The 23,069-nt window shown below is 45.2% G+C and overlaps 1 protein-coding gene across 1 annotated transcript in view; it reads left to right on the plus strand.

Annotated features, from left to right (window-relative positions):
• sxph (saxiphilin) overlaps positions 1-23,069 on the plus strand; it is a 107,569-nt gene that overhangs the window by 29,885 nt on the left and 54,615 nt on the right. Inside the window, exons 4-5 of the mRNA XM_063069274.1 lie at positions 4,506-4,682; positions 20,717-20,879. Of these exons, the coding sequence (XP_062925344.1) occupies positions 4,506-4,682; positions 20,717-20,879 (340 nt within the window). The remainder of the gene's footprint in view (positions 1-4,505; positions 4,683-20,716; positions 20,880-23,069) is intronic.

Genomic DNA, 23,069 nt, shown 5'->3' on the forward strand with positions numbered 1-23,069 from the left:
TGGTTATGAGAGTCAGTGGGCTTATAGAAGACGTCAGTGGACAGTCTGTCTCCACAGATGGAGACCGAGAGATCAAGAAAGGGGAGAGAAGTGTCCAAGATGGACCAAGTGAATTTGAGGGCTGAGTGGAAGTTAGAAGCAAAGTCAATGAAATTGACGAGCTCAGCATGGGTGCAGGAAGCAGCACCAATGTAGTCGTCAATGTACCGAAGGAAAAGTTGGGGAGCAGTACCAGTACAGTATAGGTCTGGAGCACAGACTGTTCCACATAACCAACGAAGAGGCAGGCAAAGCAGGGGCCCATGCGAGTGCCCGTAGCTACATCCTTGGTCTGAAGAAAGTGGGAAGAGCCAAAAGAGAAGTTATTAAGTGTGAATACCAGTTCTGCCAACCAGAGGAGGGTAGTGGTGGTGGGGAACTGGTGAGGTCTATTGTCCAGAAAAAGCAGCGGAGGGCTTTGAGGCCTTCTTGATGGGGAATGGAAGTGTATAAGGATTGGACATCCATAATGAAAATGAAGAGGTCGGGACTGGGGAACTGGAAGTTATTGAAGAAGTGGAGGGCATGGGATGTATCTCAGATGGAGGTGGGGAGGGACTGAACTATGGGTGACAAAATGGAGTCCAGGTAGGCAGATACAAGTTCGGAGGGGCAAGAGCAGGCAGAAACTATGAGTCTACTGGGACAGTCAGGCTTGTGGATCTTGGGGAGGAGGTAAAACTGAGCAGTACAGGGTATGGGAATTATGAGTTTTGTGGCTTTTCTGCAGCCACACCCCCACCTCTTTTGCCTCCCTCCCCGTCCTTTCTGAAACATCTAAAACCCGGCACTTGAAGTAACCATTCCATATCTCAAACTGTCGGTCTGAGCATGTCCCTTCTCTATCACCTGCCTATCCTCCCTCACACATTGTCTCCAAGTTTTCTCTATTTGTGAGCCAATCTCCTCTTCCCCAGTCTCTTCAGTTTGGTTCCCACCCCCCAACAATTCTAGTTTAAACTCTCCCCAGTAGCATTAGCAAACCTTCTGCCAGGATATTGGTCCCCCTGGGATTCAAGTACAACCCGTCCTTTTTGAACAGGTCACACCTGCCCCAAAAGAGGTCCCAATGATCCAGAAATCTGAATCCCTGCCCCCTGCTCCAATCCCTCAGCCACGCATTTATCCTCCACCTCACTCTATTCCCATACTCACTGTCAGGTGGCACAGGCAGTAATCCCAAGATTTCTACCTTTGCGGTCCTGCTTCTCAACTTCCTTCCTAACTCCCTCTAGTCTGTTTTCAGTACCTTTTCCATTTTCCTACCTATGTCATTGGTACCAATATGTACCACGACCTCTGGCTGTTCTCCCTCCCACTGCGGGATATCGTGGACATGATCTGAAACATCCCAGACCCTGGCTACCTGGGAAGCAAACTACCATCCGAGTTTCTTTCCTGCATCCACAGAATCGCCTGTCTGACCCCCTAACTATAGAGTCCCCTATCATTACTGCCTTCCTCTTCCTTTCCCTACCCTTCTGAGCCACAGGGCCAGACTCTGTGCCAGAGGAACGGCCACTGTCGCTTCCCCCAGGTAGGCCGTCCCCCCAACATGAGTACTTATTGTCAAAGGGTACAGCCACAGGGGTGCTCTCTAGTACCTGACTCCTCCCCTTCCCTCTCCTGACTGTCACCCACTTGTCTGTCTCCCGTAGCCCCGGTGTGACCACCTGCTTGTAACTCCTTTCTATCACCTCCTGGCTCTCCCTGACCAGACGAAGGTCATTGAGCTGCATCTCCAGTTCCCTAACGCGGTCCCTTAGGAGCTGTAGCTCGACACACCGGTTGCAGATATGGCCGTCCAGGAGGCTGAGAGACTCCAGGACTTCCCACATCTGACATGGACTAACCTCACAATCTACCCCATAATGGGGTAGATTGTGAGGTTAGTCCATCTACTGTTCAACTTCAACGTTCTATGTACAAGGCACCAATGACACTCTTGGACAGACGGTACCCGCTCCTGGTGTTGTATTTATTTTTATTGAAATATGGTGCAGAACCATCCCTCTGACCGGCGCTGCCCAGCAACCCCTGATTTAACCCTAGCCTAATGTCAGGACAATTTACAACGACCAATTAGCTGACTAACCTGTACGTCTTTGGAATGTGGGAGGAAACTGGAGCACCTGGAGGAAACCCATGTGGTCTTAGGGAGAATGTTCAAACTCCTTACAGAAAATGCTTTAAGAACCCTAAACAGTGGTCCTTCCCCATGGGCCCTTTGCACTGGTTGCACTGAGCCTCAGCACATCCTCCTGCACCCTATCTAGCTGTGTTTGCATCATCCTGGGGCTACCTTGCTGTCTCCCACTCCCAGAGAGGGCCAACTCCCTTTTCATGGCCTACAATGGGATCAGACAGAACCCTTCTCTGAACTGCCCAGGAGCTGTGGGAAAGGAGGAAGGCTATGTTGCAAGAGGACAAGGAGGAGAAGGTCACGTCTCACAGGACTGACTCTGACAGCCCGGCAGAGAGACAGTAACTGGACAAGGAGAGCCTACCTTGACAACACACAGCATTGGGATCGGCCCGTCAAGATGCCCACAGCCATTCACCCTTAGCTGCTTGTCATTATCACCTCCATCAATGGCATGACCCCATGCCCAGGTCACCTAAGGTTCAACATTCTTGGGGAAGGTAAACTGAGGGCATCAATCAGAGAGCCCAGAACACACAAATATCTGACAACATCATGCATTGGCATCTCCACCTAATCCTTGCAAAGTTCCTCTGAAAGAGACACAATTCACGTGTTGAATTCCCCACAGTAGTTGTGGGAAGTGGGCACTCATAAAGACACTTTCAGTGCCGTGGAGGATCATAGAAGTTCTGTCCTAGAAACGTGGGAAGTAGAAGTGGGTTAGGCCCTTCCATATCCTGGCTAATGGCAGGTCCTCCATCTCAGTCCCATATTGTCCCTCTCTCCCCATACACCATGGTGCCTTTGCCACCAAGAAATTTATTTCTTAAACATACTGAGCAGCCAAGCATCTCCTGTCCTCAGTCCGAGTGAGTTCCGTGGGCTAAATCTTCAAAGTGAAGAAATGCCTTTCTCTCAGTCCTAAATCCCCTTTTTCTTTATCTTGTGTTCTGGACACCCAGGAGGGAAAACACATTCTCCTATGATGTCCTATGATGTCCATTCACCTATGATGTCCAGCCCTATCGGAACTTAAATCAGTTTAAACAAGAGCTCCTTTGATTTTTCCAAACTTCAGTGAATACAAATTTAGTTGGCACGATTTATCCTCACATGGCAATCTCACCAACCCAGCAATCAGTCTGATGAATCTTTGCTGCACTCTCTTCATGGCAAGAATGTCATTTCTTAAGCAGGTCAAGCTATGGTCTCATCAAGGCCCAACATAATTGCACTAAGTTACCTTGGTCTTGTACTCAATTTTTGCTTTGAATACCAGTGGTTCATTTGCCTTCTCAACCACTGCAGGTTTTCACAAATAAAATGAGGAGAGGCATTTGATGTTTAAGAAAAAACTATAAAAACTCATTTATTGAACTTCAAAAAAATGAACACAAAGCGCGTAACACACACAAAATGCTGGTGGAATGCAGCAGGCCAGGCAGCACCTATAGGAAGAGGTACAGTCGATATTTCAGGCCGAGACCCTTCGTCAGGACTAACTGAGATTCCACCAGCATTTTGTGTGTGTTCCTTGAATTTCCAGCATTTGCAGATTTCCTTGTGTTTGCGTTTTTAAATTCACAAAGTGCATAAAGTCCTTTACGTGATTACGTCATCACGTCAGACCAGCATCTTAAAGCGAACCGTAACTCAAAGTCAGTGGTTGTTTCCACCAATTATTTTACCAAACAAGTCTCTTTATACATCAGCATTTCCCAATCTATTGAAGCCCCTTCTCACAATCAACCGACCCACCTCTGTTACGTATGCGCGGAGCAAGAACAACAACGGAGTCTGAGATTAGATGTTTTTACTGAGTCATGTTAGCACGGGAGCGATGAAAAGGTGCTTTGAAAGCCGACACCAAATGCCAGAGCCCTCTGCGCGTCGCACTTGCCACATTCTCAAAATTGATCCAATACCGTTCAACCGCATTGAGAGTTGCCAGCACTTTCTGTTTTAATTTCACATTCCTGGACTTTGCAGCATGTTTTGATTTTAATCCATGAACTTTGCTGCAATCCCTTCAACGCAAGGTAGGGAGGCCAAGTCAGTGCACTATATTCTGGGGTCATCTATTCTTACCGAGTAAGACGTCATTATTTTAATGATTAAATGCCATTTCAGTAAAGGCCAACGTACCATTTTCCACCTTTATAGCTTGCTATTGAGTTCCAGTGATACATCAGCAAGGCCATCTCTGTCCCTCTGAACAACTATAGCTCTCAACTCCTCATTATTTCTAACATGCCCTCTCCACACTTGTCTCTCCCTATATGAATGAGCTCACTCCTTTGACCTGCCGTCCTATCTGCAGGAGGCTGTCTGTATTCCGTAGCAGTCACGCAGGACCAGAGCCTCGACGTTCGGCGGCTGAGGGGGAAGAGGAGCTGTCATGATGGTGCTCGGCGCACAGCAGGCTGGAATATCCCATTGGGCTTCCTGCTGTCCCATCGCTTCCTCCAGTGGAGAGAGAATCAGTCTGTGGCTGAAGGTAACTCAATGTCTGCTCTTTGACTTCTGCACGTTGTGCCAACACACCACAGCATATCTGTGGTACATGTAACACCAGATATTCTGCAGATGCTGAAAATCCAGAGCAACACACACAAAATGCTGAAGGAACTTAGCAGGTCAGGCATCATCCATGGAAATGAATCGATGTTTCGGGCTGAGACCCTTCTTGATTAGGAAACCAGTTCCTCTAAGAGCTCTTTTTTGTTTCCCTCTGAGCCCATTGTTGTAGTTTCGAGGCAGCCCTGGTGTTGAGAGGGTTGTCAATATGCAGGTAAACTGGGAAAATTAAGTTGGTGCTGGATCCCAAGAGGGAATTTGTAGAACGCCTATGAGATGGCTTTTTATAGCAGTTCATGGTTGAGCCCATGAGGGAAAAGGCAATTCTGGACTGGGTGTTGTGTAATGGCCCGGCTTTGATTAGGGAGCTTCAGGTGATGGAACCCATAGGAGTGAGTGATCACAATATAATAGAATTCCCTACAGTTTGAGAGGGAGAAGCTAAAATCAGATGTATAAATATAACAGTATAAATATAATATAAATATAATATATATATAATATATAATATAATATATAAATATAATATAAAGGGAACGAGAGCATGAGAGAGGAACTGACCAAAGTTGATTGAAAGGGGACACTAGCAGAACAACAATTAAACATAGAAACATATTAAACCTACAGCACAATACAGGCCCTTCAGCCCACAATGCTGTGCCGAACATGTACCTACAGTACTTAGAAATTACCTAAGGTTACACACAGCCCTCTGTTTTTCTGAGCTCCATGTACCTATCCAAGAGTCTCTTAAAAGACCCTATTGTATCCACTTCCACCACCATCACTGGCATCCCATTCCACACACTCACCACTCTCTGTGTAAGAAAAACTTACCCCTGACATCTCCTCTGTACCAACTTCCAAGCACCTTAAAACTGTGCCCTTTCACATTAGCCATTTCAGCCCTGGGAAATAGCCTCTGACTATCCACACGATCAATGCCTCTCGTCATCTTATACACCTCTAACAGGTCACCTCTCATCTTCCGCTGCTCCAAGGAGAAAAGGCCAAGTTCACTCAACCTATTCTCATAAGGCATGCTCCCCAATCCAGGCAACATCCTTGTAAACAACATCCACGCTCAGACCGAAGGTTTGAGATGTGTCTATTTTAATGCAACGAGTATTATGAATGAGCTTAGAGCGTGGATCAGTACTTGGAGCTATGATGTTATGGCCATTACAGAGACTTGGATGGTGCAGGGGCAGGAATGATTACTTCAAGTGTCAGGCTTCAGATGTTTCAGAAAGGACAGGGAGGGAAGCAAAGGAGGTGGGGGCATGGTACTGTTGATCAGAGGTAGTGTCAGGGCTGCAGAAAAGGAGGAAGTTATGGAGGGCTTGTCTACGGAGTCTCTGTGGGTGGAAGTTAGGAAATGGATGGGAGACAATAACTCTACTGGGTGTTTCTTATAGACCATCCAATAGTAACAGGGACATCGAGGAGCAGATAGGGAGACAGATTCTTGAAAGGTGTAATAATTACAGGGTTATGTGGTGGGAGATTTTAATTTCCCAAATACTGATTAGCATGTCCCTAGAGCATGGGGTTTAGATGGAGTGGAGTTTGTTAGGTGTGTTCAGGAAGGTTTCTTGACCAAATATGTAGATAAGCCTACAAGAGGAGAGGTTGTACTTGGTCTGATATCGGGAAATGAACCTGGTCAGGTGTCAGATCTCTCAGTGGGAGAACATTTAGGAGATGGTGTTCATAATTCTATCTCCTTTACTGTAGCATTGGAGAGGGATAAGAACAGACAATTTAGGAAAGCCTTTAACTGGAGTAAGGGGAAATGTGAAGCTATCAGGCAGGAACTTGGAAGCATAAATTGGAAACAGATGTTCTCAGGGAAATATACGGCAGAAATGTGGTAAATATTCAGGGGATTTTTTTAATATTATGATGACACACGGTCCTCTTTTATTGTCATTTAGTAATGCATGCATTAAGAAATGATACAATGTTCCTCCAGTGTGATATCACAGAAACACAAGACAGACCAAGACTGAAAAACTGACAAAAACCACATAATTATAACATATATGTAAAGGAGTTTCGTCTCTTATGTTACTGTGTAGGCTAATTAAAATGGCTTCTTTGTTATGTTATACTTGGGATGCTTCTTTGTTATGTTAAACGCTGAGAAAGTTTTTGCGCTGGCAGCTTGTTTTGGGTTAGGAGTGTGATAAGAATATGTTATGAACCAATTGGGATAGTTGTTATGTTTTTGGTGTATTTGAAGATACTGTATACGCGGGGTTTTGGGGCAGAAGGCGGGAGAGATGACAGAGGATGGACCAGGTGCTGTGATGTCTGCTAACGGGGTCGGACCCCGAGGAGGGCATTCGGCGAGGAGACGGAGACGGACTCATGTGGAGTGTCTGGCCGACCACCGTTGTTGGTCCCAGGTGGCCGGGCGAGGTGGTCCGAGGGGTCGCAGGGTGAAGAAGAAGGGTCCTGAGCTCCATCTGCTTGTGCACGAAGAGATTGAACTTTGATAAGTGTGGCTTCTTTTATTTTCCTTTTATATTGTATTCTCTATTAATTATATAGTTCCAGTAATATCTGTAAACTGTTTAATCGTATCTGGTGTATTGTCTGTTATTTGGGCAGAGTGGGGTACATCACACAGCATCCACACAAACTAATTAACCAGTTTGGCGGGGTCGAGGGCTGTTTCCCTAGACAACAGCGAGCTGAGCGACCCTGAGGTTGGCCAGTTACAACAGTGCAAGCAATACCGTAATTTGATGATGAACATACCATGGGCACGGTAAAAGAAAGTCTTAAAGTCTCTCCAAAGTCCCATCATCTCACGCAGACAGGAAAAGGAAGAAAACTCTCCCTGCCATGTGTTTCCAGCGCCGCAAACTTGCTGATACAGCATCCTGGAAGCACCCGACCACAGTCTGACTCTGAGTCCGTCCGAAAACTTCGAGCCTCCGACTAGTCCTCCGACACCGAGCACCATCTCTGCCGAGTGCTTCAACCCCAGCCCCGGCTGCCAGCAACAGGCAAAGCCGAGGATTTGGGGCCTTTTCCACCGGAGACTCTCGATCGCACAGTAGCAGCGGCAGCGAACCGGGCATTTCTGAAGTTTCTCCAGATGTTCCTCCGTGCTTCTCACGTCTGTCTCCATCAAATCAGAATTGTGTACGGCATCCTACTTACAAATACGATATCATTCACTGGAGAGACCACGCGCGTTGCGTCGCGCCGCCGTCTTCTCCTCCCTCCAGTGGAGTTCTGCATAGGTATGTTCCAATGAGACAGGGTAAGGATGGTAGGGTACAGGAACGGTGGTGGAAATCTATTCAATAAAAAAATAACTTAGGAAAGGTTGAAAAAACTAGGTAATGATAGAGACCTAGAAGATTATAAGGCTAGCAGGAAGGAGCTTAAGAATGAAATTGGGAGAGCCAGAAGGGGCCATGAGAAGGCATTGGCAGACAGGATTAAGGAAAACCCCAAGGCATTCTACAAGCATGTGAAGAGCAAGAGGATAAGATGTGAGAGAATAGGACCAATCAAGTGTGACAGTGGAAAAATGTGTATGGAACAAGAGGAGATAGCAAAGGTACTTAATGAATGTGGGGGTAGAAAGGTGGGTTGGCAAGTTTGCAGATGACACAAAGGTTGGTGGTGTTGTAGATAGTGTAGAAGATTGTCGAAGATTGCAGAGACACATTGATAGGATGCAGAAGTGGGCTGAGAAGTGGCAGATGGAATTCAACCCGGGGAAAAGTGTGAGGTGGTACACTTTGGAAGGACAGAGTACAAAGTAAATGGCAGGATACTTGGTAGTGTGGAGGAGCAGAGGGATCTGGGGGTACAGATCCACAGATCCCTGAAAGTTGCCTCACAGGTGGATAGGGTAGTTAAGAAAGCTTATGGGGTGTTAGCTTTCATAATTCGAGGGATAGAGTTTGAGTCGCGATGTAATGATGCAGCTCTATAAAACTCTGGTCAGGCCACACTTGGAGTACTGTGTCCATTTCTGGTCACCTCACTATAGGAAGGATGTGGAAGCATTGGAAAGGGTACAGAGGAGATTTACCAGGCTGCTGCCTGGTTTAGAATGTATGCATTATGATCAGAGATTAAGGGAGCTAGGGCTTTACTCTTTGGAGAGAAGGAGGATGAGAGGAGATATGATAGAGGTGTACAGGATAATAAGAGGAATAGATGGAGTGGATAGCTAGTGCCTCTTCCCCAGGGCACCACTGCTCAATACAAGGGGGCATGGCTTTAAGGTAAGGGGTGGGAAGTTCAAGGGGGATATTAGAGGAAGGTGTTTTACTCAGAGAGTGGTTGGTGTGTGGAATACACTGCCTGAGTCAGTGGTGAAGGCAGATACTCTAGTGAATTTTAAGAGACTACTAGACAGGTATATGGAGGAATTTAAGGTGGGGGGTTATATGGGAGGCAGGGTTTGAGGGTCGGCACAACAGTGTGGGCAGAAGGGCCTGTACTGTGCTATTCTATGTTCTAATACTTTGCTTCAGTATTCACTATGGAAAAGGATCTTGGCGATTGTAGAGATGAGTTATAGTGGACTGAAAAGCTTGAGCATGTAGATATTAAGGATGTGCTGGACCTTTTGGAAAGCATCAAGTTGGATAAGTCACCGGGAACAGACGAGATGTACCCCAGGCTACTATGGGAGGTGAGGGAGGTGATTTCTGAGCCTCTGGCAATGAGTTTTGCATCATCAATGGGGATGGGAGCGGATCCGGAGGATTGAAGTGTTGCAGATGTTATTCCCTTATTCAAGAAAGGGAGTAGAGATAGCCTTGGAAATTATAGACCAGTGAGTCTTACTTCAGTGGCTGGTAAGTTGATGGAAAAGATCCTGAGAGCAGGATTTATGAATGTTTGGAGAGGCATAATATGATTAGGAATAGTCAGCAAGGTGTTGTCAAAGGCAAATCGTGCCTTACGAGCCTGAATGAATTTTCTGAGGATGTGACTAAACATGTTGATGAAAGTAGAGCAGCTGTTGTGTATACAGATTTCAGCAAGGCATTTGATAAGATACCCCATGCAAGGCTCATTGAGAAAGTAAGGAGGCATGGGATCCATGGGGATATTGCTTTGTGGATCCAGAACTGGCTTGCTACAGAAGGCAGAGTGGTTGTAGATGGGTCATATTCTGCATGGAGGTCGGTGACCAGTGGTGTGCCTCAGGGATCTATTCTGGGATGCCTACTCTTCATGATTATTATAAATGACCTGGATGAAGAAGTTGAGGGATGGGTTAGTAAATTTGCTGATGACACAAAGGTTGGGGGTCTAGTGGATAGTGTGGAGGGCTGTCAGAGGTTACAGCGAGGCATTGATAGGATGCAAAACTGGGCTGAGAAGTGGCAGATGGAGTTTAACCAAGATAAGTGTGAGGTGGTTCATCTTGTTAGGTCAAATATGATGGCAGAATATAGTACTAATGGTGAGACCATTGGCAGTGTGGAGGATCTTGAGGTCTGAGTCCATAGGGCACTCAAAGCTGCTGTGCAGGTTGACTCTGTGGTTAAGAAGGCATATGGTGCATTGGCCTTCATCAACCATGGGATTGAGTTTAGGAGCCGAGAGGTAATGTTGCAGCTATATAGAATCCTGGTCAGACACCACTTGGAGTACTGTGCACAGTTCTGGTCACCTCACTACAGGACGGATGTGGAAACCATAGAAAGGGTGCAAAGGAGATTTACAAGGATGTTGCCTGGATTGGAGAGCATGCCTTATGAGAATAGGTTGAGTGAACTCGGCCTTTTCTCCTTGGAGTGACGGAGGATGAGAGGTGACATGAGGGGCATTGATCATGTGGATAGTCAGAGGCTTTTTTCCAGGGATGAGATGGCTAACACATGAGGACACAGTTTTATGGTGCTTGGAAGTAGGTACTGAGGAGATGTCAGGGCTAAGTTTTTTACGCAGACAGTGGTGAGTGTGTGGAATGGGCTGCCGGCGATGGTGTTAGAGGCGAATATGATAGGGTCTTTTAAGAGACTCCTGGATCGGTACATGGAGCTTAGAAAAATACAGAGCCATGGGTAACCCTAGATGATTTCTAAGGTAAGGACATGTTTGGCACAGCCTTGTGGGCTGAAGGGCCTGTATTGTGCTGCAGGTTTTCTATGTTTCTAAATCTCCTCTGCACCCTTTCTATAGTTTCCACACCCTTCCTGTGGTGAGGCGACCAGAACTGAGCACAGTACTCCAAGTGGGGTTTGACCAGGGTCCTATATAGCTGTAACATTACCTCTTGGCTCTTAAACTCAATCCCACAGTTGATGAAGGCCAATGTATGCCTTCTCAACCACAGAGTCGACCTGCGTAGCAGCTTTGAGTGTCCTATGGACTCAGACCTCAAGATCCCTCTGATCATCCACACTGCCAAGAGTCTTACCACTAATACTATATTCTACCATCATATTTGACCTACCACTTATCTGGGTTGAAATCCATCTGCTGCTTCTCAGCCCTGTTTTGCATCCTATCAATGTCCCGCTGCAACCTCTGACAGCCCTCCACACTATCCACAACACCCCCAACCTTTGTGTCCTCAGCAAATTTACTAACCCATCCCCCCACTTCCTCATCCAGGTCATTTATAAAAATCATGAAGAGAGGAGGTCCCAGAACAGACCCCTGAGGCACACCACTGGTCACTGACCTCCATGCAGAATATGACCCATCTCAACTACTCTTTGCCTTCTGTTTGCAAGCCAGTTCTGGATCCACAAAGCAATGTCCCCTTGGATTCCATGCCTCCTTACTTTTTCAATAAGCCTTGCATGGGGTACCTTATCAAATGTCTTGCTGAAATCCATAAAAATGATAGCTGCTGCTTTACCTTCATCAATGTGTTTAGTCACATCCTCAAAAAATTCATTCAGGCTCGTAAAGCATGACCTGCCTTTGACAAAGCCACGCTAATCATATTATGCTTCTTCAAATGTTCATAAATCCTACCTCTCAGGATCTTCTCCAACATCTTACCAACCACTGAAGTAAGACTCACTGGTCTATAATTTCCTGGGCTATCTCTACTCCGTTTCTTGAATAAGGGAACAACATCTGCAACCCTCCAATCCTCTAGAACCTCTCCTGTTCCCAGTGATGATACAAAGATCAATGCCAGATGCTCAGCAATCTCCTTCCTCACCTCCCAAAGTAGCCTGGGGTACATCTCATCCGGTCCCGGAGACTTATCCAACTTGATACTTTCCCCAAACATCCTGGACAATAGTTATCTCAACCAACATAATCTAGTCATTGAAACCCATCAAACTGTTGTTTGTGAGGTCTTGCGGTGCATACATGACAGGGTATCTTGAATATTAAAAGGCCTGTGTGGAATAGATGTGGAGAGGATGTTTCCTACAGTGTGGGAGTCTAGGACTAGAGGAATCAACCTCAGAAAAGAGGGACGTCCTTTTAGAACAGATATAAGGAGGAATTTATTTAGCCAGATGGTATAAGTGTATGGAATTCATTGCTACCAATAGTTATAGATGCCAAGTTATTGGGTATATTTAAAATGGAGGTTGATAGGTTCTTGATTAGTCAGGACATCAAAGTTTATGAGGAGAAGGCAGGAGAAAGGGTTTGAAAGGGATAATAAATCAGCCATGATTGGAATGGCAGAGCCTAATGGCCTAATTCTGCTCCTATGCCTCATGGTCTTATGGAAATGAAGTCATCGAACAGAAACTGGGAAATTGCCCACATTAATCAGTTAAATATGTGTGCATGCAGTCTGGGGCCGCAGTGAGGGGGCAGCATGGGACCTGGACCAGCACAGGGCTCTCAGCCAGAGGCAGCTGGGTGGAAACCCTGGCTGTCTCAGCTCCATGGAGCTGGGGACCGAGTCGTCAGGCGGTGGAGAGCAGCTGAAGTGTCTCATGCACGGCTTGGAAACCAGCTCCTCCCTCTCCAGGCATTTCCTGCATTCTGGTCTGGAGAATCTGAGCAATGTCCCATTTGTGACAGGCCTCTTCTTAATGCTTTCTATTACAGTACTTCTACATGGACAAACAACACGGAGGGCTTTAGCTCTTCAGATGGGTCTTGGTGAGAACCAGAAACACCCTGGCATCAGGATCATGTGGTGGAAATGTGATTAATACAGATGGATACCTACTGGCCAGCATGGTCATGACGGGCCAAAGGACCTGTTTCAGTGCTGTATGACTCTCTGGCAGGCTTGTTTTCCCTGGAAGGGTCACCTGGTATCAGAATCCGGTTGAGTGGGTCATGAAATTTGTTACTGTGGCAGCAGTACATAATAAAAACTGTAAATTACATTAAGAAGTATATATATATATATATACAAATTAAAACTGGAAATAGAAAAGGCTTGTCAGAAAGGCAGTGTTATGATAATTGTGGGGGATTTTAACATGCGAGTGGATTGGGAAAATCAGGTTGGCACTAGATCTCAAGAGAGAGAATTTGTGGAATGTCTGCGAGATGGCTTTTTAGAACAGCTTGTTGTTGAGCCCACTAGGGGATTGGCTGTACTGGATTGGGTATTGTGTAATGAACCGGAGGTGATTGGAGAGATTGAGGTGAAGGAACCCTTAGGAGACAGTGATCATAACATGATTGAGTTCACTGTGAAATTAGAAAAAGAGAAGCCGAAATCTGATGTGTCGGTATTTCAGTGGAGTAAAGGAAATTACAGTGGCATGAGCGAGGAACTGGCCAAAGTTGACTGGAAACGGACACTGGCGGGAAAGACAGCAGAGCAGCAGTGGCTGGAGTTTATGCGAGAAATGAGGAAGGTGCAAGACAAGTATATTCCAAAGAAGAAGAAATTTTCGAGTGCAAAAAGGATGCAACCGTGGTTGACAAGAGAAGTCAAAGCCAAAGTTAAAGCAAAGGAGAGGGCATACAAGGAAGCAAAAATTAGTGGGAAGACAGAGGATTGGGAAGTTTTTAAAAGCTTACAAAAGGAAACCAAGAAGGTCATTAAGAGGGAAAAGATTAACTATGAAAGGAAGCTAGCAAATAATATCAAAGAGGATACTAAAAGCTTTTTCAAGTACATAAAGAGTAAAAGACAGGTGAGAGTAGATATAGGACCGATAGAAAATGATGCTGGTGAAATTGTAATGGGAGATAAGGAGATGGCAGAGGAACTGAACGAGTATTTTGCATCAGTCTTCCCTGAGGAAGACATCAGCAATATACCGGACACTCAAGGGTGGCAGGGAAGAGAAGTGTGCACAGTTACAATTACGACAGAGGAAGTACTCAGGAAGCTGAATAGTCTAAAGGTAGATAAATCTCCTGGACCAGATGGAATGCACCCTCGTGTTCTGAAGGAAGTAGCTGTGGAGATTACGGAGGCATTAGCGATGATCTTTCAAAAGTTGATCGATTCTGGCATGGTTCCGGAGGACTGGAAGATTGCAAATGTCACACCGCTATTTAAGAAGGGGGCAAGGAAGCAAAAAGGAAATTATACACCTGTTAGCTTGACATCGGTGGTTCGGAAGTTGTTGGAGTCGATTGTCAAGGATGAGGTTACAGAGTACCTGGAGGCATATGACAAGATAGGCAGAACTCAGCATGGATTCCTTAAAGGAAAATCCTGCCTGACAAACCTATTACAATTTTTTGAGGAAATTACCAGTAGGCTAGACAAGGGAGATGCAGTGGATGTTGTATATTTGGATTTTCAGAAGGCCTTTGACAAGGTGCCACATATGAGGCTACTTAACAAGATAAGAGCCCATGGAATGACGGGAAAGTTACATACGTGTATAGAGCGTTGGCTGATTGGAGGAAACAGAGAGTGGGAATAAAGGAATCCTATTCTGGTTGGTTGCCGGTTACCAGTGGTGTTCCACAAGGGTCCGTGTTGGAGCCGCTTCTTTTTACATTGTACATCAACGATTCGGATTATGGAATAGATGGCTTTGTGGCTAAGTTTGCTGACGATACGAAGATAGGTGGAGAGGCCGGTAGTGCTGAGGAAACGGAGAGTCTGCAGAGAGACTTGGATATATTGGAAGAATGGTCAGAGAAGTGGCAAATGAAATACAATGTTGGAAAGTGTACGGTTATACACTTTGGCAGAAAAAATAAACGGGCAGACTATTATTTAAATGGGGAAAGAATTCTAAATTCTGAGATGCAATGGGACTTGAGAGTCCTCGTATGGGATACCCTTAAAGTTAACCTCCAGGTTGAGTCGGTGGTGAAGAAGGCGAATGCAATGTTGGCATTCATTTCTAGAGGAATAGAGTATAGGAGCAGGGATGTGATGTTGAGGCTGTATAAGGTGCTGGTGAGACCTCACTTGGAGTACTGTGGGCAGTTTTGGTCTCCTTATTTAAGAAAGGATGTACTGACATTGGAGAGGGTACAGAGAAGATTCACTAGAATGATTCCGGGAATGAGAGGGTTAACATATGAGGAACTTTTATCCGCTCTTGGACTGTATTCCTTGGAGTTTAGAAGAATGAGGGGAGACCTCATAGAAACATTTCAAATGTTGAAAGGCATGGACAGAGTGGATGTGGCAAAGTTGTTTCCCATGATGGGGGAGTCTAGTACGAGAGGGCATGACTTAAGGATTGAGGGGCGCCCATTCAGAAAAGAAATGCGAAGAAATTTTTTTAGTCAGAGGGTGGTGAATCTGTGGAATTTGTTGCCACGGGCAGCAGTGGAGGCCAAGTCATTGGGTGTATTTAAGGCAGAGATTGACAGGTATCTGAGTAGCCAGGGCATCAAAGGTTATGGTGAGAAGGCAGGGGAGTGGGACTAAATGGGAGAATGGATCAGCTCATGATAAAACGGTGGAGCAGACTCGATGGGCCGAATGGCTGACTTCTGCTCCTTTGTCTTATATTTATGAAGTTAAATAAGTGCAAAAAGAGAGAAAAAAAGTAACGACGTAGTGTTCATGGGTTCAAAGTCCATTCAGAAATCCAGTGAAATATTGTTGCTGTAGTGTCTTCTTTGTAACTGCATCGATATGTTGGGATCAGGATAGATCCTCAGAGATGTTGACACCCAGGAACTTGAAATTGCTCACTCTTTCCACTTCTGATGCCTTGATAAGGACTAGTGTGTGTTCCCTCGACTTCTCCTTCCTGAAGTCCACAATCAATTCTTTAGTCTTACTGACATTGAGTGTAAGGTTGTTGCTGTGACACCATCACTGAGGCCATGCCCTCTTCTCATTGTTACTGCCAAGAAGAAGGTACAGAAGCCTGAAGGCACACACTCAGTGATTCAGTAACAACTTCTTTCCCTCTGCCTCCGATTTCTGAATGGACATCGAACCCATGAACCTCACTACTTTTTTATTTATGTTTTTGCTCTGCTTATCTAAATTTAATATATATGCTCACTGTAATTGGTGTATTTTTTTCTATATTATCATGTATTGCATTGTACTGCTTCTGCTAAGTGAACAAATTTCACGACATATACCGGTGATATTAATTCTGATTCTGAAGTCAGTGACAGCTGTGCCGTATTCATTCAGACTTGAAGATGAATCCCTGAATACAGTTGAGTCCACCAACTCAAAGCAGTCCTGTAAAGTGATTCTCTGCCTCCCTTGTCCATATCTTCTTGGTCTACTCTACTGATGCTGTGGTCTTCAGTCTCTGTCTATACTCAGGCAGTAGAAGTACAGCCAGGTGATCAAACTTTACGAAATGTGGGTGTGGATAGCATGGTAAGTGCCCTTGATGGTAGTGTAACAGTGGTCCAGTGTGTTGGCTCCTCTGGTTCCACAAGTGATTTGTTGGTGATAATTGTTTAGAGGCATTTTCAATCTGATCTGAAGTGCATTATTGATAGAGAGTGCAATGTCAGAAGTTTATTCCATGGTAGGGGAATCAAAAACAAGAAGGCACAGGTTTAAAGAGGGGTGAGATTTTTACAGAGAGAATGGTGGAGTGCAATACTGGAGAAGGAGTTCTCAGAGACTTGTAGACAGACTTTGTATTGGCAAGGCATAGAAGGCTATGGTCATAATGTGGACAGGTGGGATCAATTAGATGGTCAGTTTGGACATGGTAGGATGAAGGTGTTGGTTCTGAGCTGTTTTACCCTGTGACTCTGATTCATTAAAAACCAAGGTCTCTCCAGGCCCTCTGGCCTCTGCTTAGCCCTTCAGGGACTGGTGAAAATGTGTGCTTGTGCATGCGAGTGTGAATAGAACATTATAACACAGAACATTCCCTTTGGCCCATGATATTGTGCTGACCTTTTAACCTGCTCTAAGATCAATCTAACCCTTCCTTCCTACATAGCCCTCTGGTTTTCTATCATTCATGTACCTATCTAAGAGTCACTTAAATATCCCTGATGTATCTGTCTCTACCACCACTGTGACAGGGTGTTCCATATACTTAGCCCCCTCTGTGTAAAAACAAAACTTACCTCTGATATCTCCCCTACACTTTTCTTAAAATTATGGCTACTGGTATTTGCTATTTCCACCTTGGGGAAAAGTCTCTGGCTGTCCACTTGAACTGTGCTTCTTTTCATCTTGTACATCTCCACCAATTCACCTGTCATCGTCCTTGGCTCCAAGGAGAAAAGCCCTAGCTCACTCAACTCTAGCCTCCTGATGTGGATCAGGAAGAAAGTATAGGAGCCTCAGGACCAACACCAGCAGGTTCACTAACAGTTAATTATCAGGGTCTTGAATCCGTGGGGATAACCACTTAACTTCACTCGCCCCATCACTGAACTGCTCCCTCAATCTATGGACAATCTTTCAAGGACTCTTCATGTCGTGTTCTCAATATTTATTGCTTATTTACTTATTATCATTATTTATTGTATTTGCACAGTTTGTTGTGTTTTGCACACTGGTTGTTTGTCCGAATTGATGGGTACGCTCCTTCATTGATTCTATTATGTTGCTTGGATTTTCTGAGTATGCCCACAAGAAAACAAATCTCAGGGTTCTATATGGTAACATATATGTAGTTTGATAATAAAGATACTTTGAACTTTGATCCTCTCCTCATAAGACATGCTCTCCAATCCAGGCAGCAAACTGTAAATCTCTGCACCCTCTCTAAAGTTTCCACATCCTTCCTATAATGAGGTGACCAGAACTGAACACCATTCCAAGTGTGGTTTAACCAGGGTTTTAAGGAGCTTCAGCATTGCCTTGCGGCTCTTGAACTCAATTACCAGAGATGAACACACCATATACTTTCTGAGCAGCCCTATCAAATTGAGCAGCAACTTTGAGGGATCAGTTAATGTGGATCCCAGTGTGTTCCTGTAGATAGGGTTCCAGCAGAGGCCGGAACTCTGACATTCTGGCTTTGCGGCCAAGAACTGACAACTCAGCCTGATGGGCTCACAGTCTCCATTGCTTCCTGCATTACAAAGTGGATTGTGGTGAGCACGTACCTGCAGCCTCGCAATTGGAACACAATAGCATTGGCGCAAGTCACCCACACAGCCCTGTTATGCCTCCTGTTAAGCACCAATTATTTCTAGTCTGCAGGGTTACCATGTGCCAACGAAGTGTGGTTTGTATGACCAGAGAGATCTAGCATCAGGCATGCCTACTAAAGCATCACACAATCCTCCAATCTCTAGCTGCCTCTTCCAATAGAGCTACCTGTCAGTGGTGTAAAATCACTATTTTAGAATGTGTGCTTCCTAGTTTGAATGTTTTGCACCTTGGCTTCAGAGGAATGGTGTCTCGTTCAGCTGTATCTATGTATGGTTTGAATGATAAGTAAACTTGATTTGATAAGCACTCAGCAGATCAGGCAGCAGACAAAGGGAGAGAAATAGCATCGAAATTTTAGACCAGGGGAACCCCTCTACCAATGACCTTTCATCAAAGTCGTGTTCATTCTGTTCCTCCTTCCATAGTCACTGCCTGACCTGCTGAGTGTTTCCAGCGTAATTGGTTTGGCTTTGTTGCCAAGTTTGCAGACTATATAAAGATAGGTGGAGGGGAAGATAGTGTTGAGGAAGCAGGGAGTCTGCAGAAGGATTTAGACAGATTGGGAGAATGGACCAGGGCATCAAAGGATATGGGAAGAAGGCAGGGGAATGGGGATGACTGGAAGAATTGGGTCAGCCCATGATTGAATGGTGGCACAGACTTGATGGGCAGAATGACCTTCTTCTGCTCCTATATCTTATGGTCTTATGGATAAGGAAGTGGCAGATGTAATATAGTTTAGAGAAGTGTATGGTCATACACTTTGATAGAAGGAATAAAGGTGTAGAGTATTTTCTAAATGGGGAGAAAATTCAAAGTTCAGAGATGCAAAGGGACTTGGGAGGCCTTGTGCAGAACTCCCTAAAAGTTAACTTGCATATTGGATCAGATGTGAAGAAGGCAAATGTTAGCATTAATTTTGAGAGCACTACAATATAAAAGCAAGGATGTGATGCTGGAGCTTAATTAGGCCTTGGTCATATCACGCGGAGTATTGTGAGCAGTTTTGGGCGCCTTGTGTATGAAAGGGTGTGTGTTTAGAACAGAATTGAGAGATTTCTTTAGCCGGAGGGTAGTGAGACTGTGGAATTCATTGCCATGGAAGTCAAGTCACTGGGTATACAGTGTTTAAACCAGAGGTTGATGAGTTTTTTGATTAGTAAGGGCAACAAAAGTTACGGGGAGAAGGCAGAAGATTGAGGCTGAGAGATAATAAATCAGCCATGATAATAAATCAGCAGGGCAGACTTAATGGACTGAATATTTTGCTCCTATTTCTTATGGTCTTATGTACCAAGGTACAGTGCAAAGCTTTCGTTTGCTTTCCATCCAGGCAGATTATTCCATACCTCAGTACACTGAAGAGTAAATCAGAATTCAGAATGCAGAGTTACTGTTACAGTTAAAATGCAGTGCAGGTAGACAGTGAGGTGTGAGGGCCATGGTAAGGCAGAGTAGGGGATCAAGACTTCACCTTTGTTGTATAGAACAACTCTTCAAGAACCTTATAACAGTGGAATAGAAGCTATCCCTGAGCCTGGTCATACCTGTTCAGGGATTTGTATCTTCTGCCCAATAGGAGGGGAAGTGAATGGGATCCAGAGACAGCGAGAAGTGTAGACGGAGTCCATGGAGGGGAGACTGGGTTCTGTAATGTGTCGATCTGTGTTCATGACTTTCTGTAGTTTCTTGTGGTGTCAGGTAGAGTAATTGCCATTTTCTGTTTTTATCTCAGATTACCCACATCTGCTGTGTGTTGATTTGCAGTTACGAGTTAAGCGATTTAGTTTCTGGACAACATCCGGTAGTCGTCTCTGACAACATGATTTATTGCGTTAGACTCCAAACACAACACAGCATGGATCTGAGCCAACACACTCTCTTCTCTGCACAAACATGTCAGTCTTTATTTCCTTTAACCATACACAGATGTGATCCTTTGGCCAAAGTATTTACATTCTTACTGACTACTCTAGAAATTATGCAGACACATTCTCCAGGTGAAAATTTTAAATTGATGGCAGTTCATATGTAATCCTCAACAGAAGAAATAGTGTAGCTCACCCTGTCAACACAGCGAATGTTTTTAAAAGCCTCTTCCACTCCCCTGGTCCAGTTTTAGTCGTAGTGCTGTGCCAGAATTATTTGCCCTCATTGCAAAACTGAAGTCAATTGAAGTGATGGACTTCAACCATGTGAACAGTGGAGCCAAGGGATTCTTGTCAGGTGGGAGTATCAAGGAACAATAGAACATGTTGGAAGAGCAGAATGGCCACACCTTGCTCCTGTAGTGAGACCCCAACTAGATTAGAGCGTCCCCACTATCTGCAACATGAGCAGGACAATAGTGAACATTCCACTGGCCTCCAACTCACCTACTTGGTAATTTATCAGTAGTCCTAGCAAATAAACCAGGAATGAATCTGTGTTGTGTGTACCTGTACCCCTATGCCATGTGTGCTCGACCCTGTGCCCCTGTAATTGCTTGTGTTTTGCTCCCACAGCTGCTAGCAGCTTCTTCAGTGCATCCTGTGCTCCTGGAGCCGGTGCCTCCTTCCCGAATCTTTGTGCACTCTGCCGGGGACAGAAATCCTACAACACAGCCAGAAACTACTTCTGTGAAACCACCGACAACGAGCCGTACTATGGTTCTGAAGGAGCTCTCCGGTATGTACCCGTGACAGGGTCCAGATCCAAACCTGACCCATTACCACCTGCTCCCTGTGGGTTAGAATTTCCTGAAAGTATCTCCACACCCAGGAGACTGGTCCTGGCTCTGTTCTGATTAGCCCAACTGTTCTCCCACATAACATGTCAGCCATCCTCTGTGGTCCTTACCGTTACAACTTTTCCAAACATTCTGTGGGTCAGGCATTGTCTGTGGAGAAAGAACCGGCTGACATTTCAGAATCAGGTTTATTATCACTGGCATGTGACGTGAAATTTGTTAACTTAGTAGCAGCAGTTCAAAGCAATACGTAATCTAGCAGGGAAAATAAATAAACAAGTAACTCAATTATGTATACGTGGGAATATATATATTAGTGGGAAGACAGAGGATTGGGAAGTTTTTAAAAGCTTACAGAAGGAAACTGAGAAGGTCATTAAGAGGGAAAAGATTAACTGTGAAAGGAAGCTAGCAAATAATATCAAAGAGGATACTAAAAGCTTTTTCAAGTATTGTTACGTACCCCGTAACTGGGTTGCCAAACCAGCAGAAATGGATCAATCAGATGGAGTCTGGATTACTAGAACTAAGAAAGTAACACAGTAATCGAAAGGATAATAAATGCAACAGTTCAGCAATGATAAACACACATGTGCACAGAATTAAAATAACAGCATCAATCAAGCTCTATCGTTGTCTAGGGGTAAATGACCAATTTCAAAGTGACACAAAGTTCAGTCCAATTTAGTTCAGTTCGCAGTAATCGTTGCCATGGCGATGGACAACGTGGGGGGAGGGAGAGAGAGAACAAGAACGACTGATCATTCAGAACGGCTTCCACTCACAGACCGGCGATATTGCTCACAAGCAGCTTTCGGGCGGGTCCTTGGTGATGTCACCTGAGGTCACCGACTGTGACCCCTCCTCCAGATGCGGTCAATCCTCTGCAGTGAACCCGGCACCCAAGCAAGGGCGGACACACACCGGGTTCCCGCTGATCGTACCTTTCCACCCTGTGTGTTTAAGGCTGATCCCCCGATCAGCCGTCCAAGAGCTTCCCACCGACTCGTGAGAGGCGCACCGCTTCCAGGGTCTCGTTACCTCGAGTGTCGTGTGTGTGCTGCCTTAGCGAACCTGTCCATTTTTATTCCCCTGCTGGGGTATCGCCTGTCCATCACTTCAAACAGTTCAGGGTTCAAAGGGGGAGCCGCTCTAGACAGCTCTCTCTCCCGTCCCTTCATTACACATCTCCAGATGCTGCTTCATTGTCCCTTATCTCTCCTTCCCCTGAGGACAGGTGGCAGACCAACTGCTGATACCACTGATGCTAGCCCAGGCCAGCAAACATCTTAATTTATGTGTATTCTCGTCACAGTATATAAAGAGTAAAAGACAGGTGAGAGTAGATATAGGACCGATAGAAAATGACGCTGGAGAAATTGTAATGGGAGATAAGGAGATGGCTGAGGAACTGAACGAGTATTTTGCATCAGTCTTCACTGAGGAAGACATCAGCAGTATACGGGACACTCAAGGGTGGCAGGGAAGAGAAGTGTGCACAGTCACAATTATGAATGAGAAAGTACTAGGAAGCTGAATAGTCTAAAGGTAGATAAATCTCCTGGACCAGATGGGATGCACCCGCGTGTTCTGAAGGAAGTAGCTGTGGAGATTACGGAGGCATTAGCGATGATCTTTCAAAAGTTGATCGATTCTGGCATGGTTCTGGAGGACTGGAAGATTGCAAATGTCACACCGCTATTTAAGAAGGGGGCAAGGAAGCAAAAAGGAAATTATACACCTGTTAGCTTGACATCGGTGGTTGGGAAGTTGTTGGAGTCGATTGTCAAGGATGAGGTTACAGAGTACCTGGAGGCATGTGACAAGATAGGCAGAACTCAGCATGGTTTCCTTAAAGGAAAATCCTGACAAACCTATTACAATTTTTTGAGGAAATTACAAATAGGCTAGACAAGGGAGATGCAGTGGATGTTGTGTATTTGGATTTTCAGAAGACCTTTGACAAGGTGCCACACATGAGGCTGCTTAACAAGATAAGAGCCCATGGAATTATGGGAAAGTTACATACGTGGATAGGGCGTTGGCTGATTGGCAGGAAACAGAGCGTGGGCATAAAGGGATCCGATTCTGGTTGGTGTTCCACAGGGGCCCGTGTTGGGGCCGCTTCT

This window comes from Mobula hypostoma, chromosome 2 (assembly GCF_963921235.1).
Source record: "Mobula hypostoma chromosome 2, sMobHyp1.1, whole genome shotgun sequence".
Taxonomy (NCBI): domain Eukaryota; kingdom Metazoa; phylum Chordata; class Chondrichthyes; order Myliobatiformes; family Myliobatidae; genus Mobula; species Mobula hypostoma.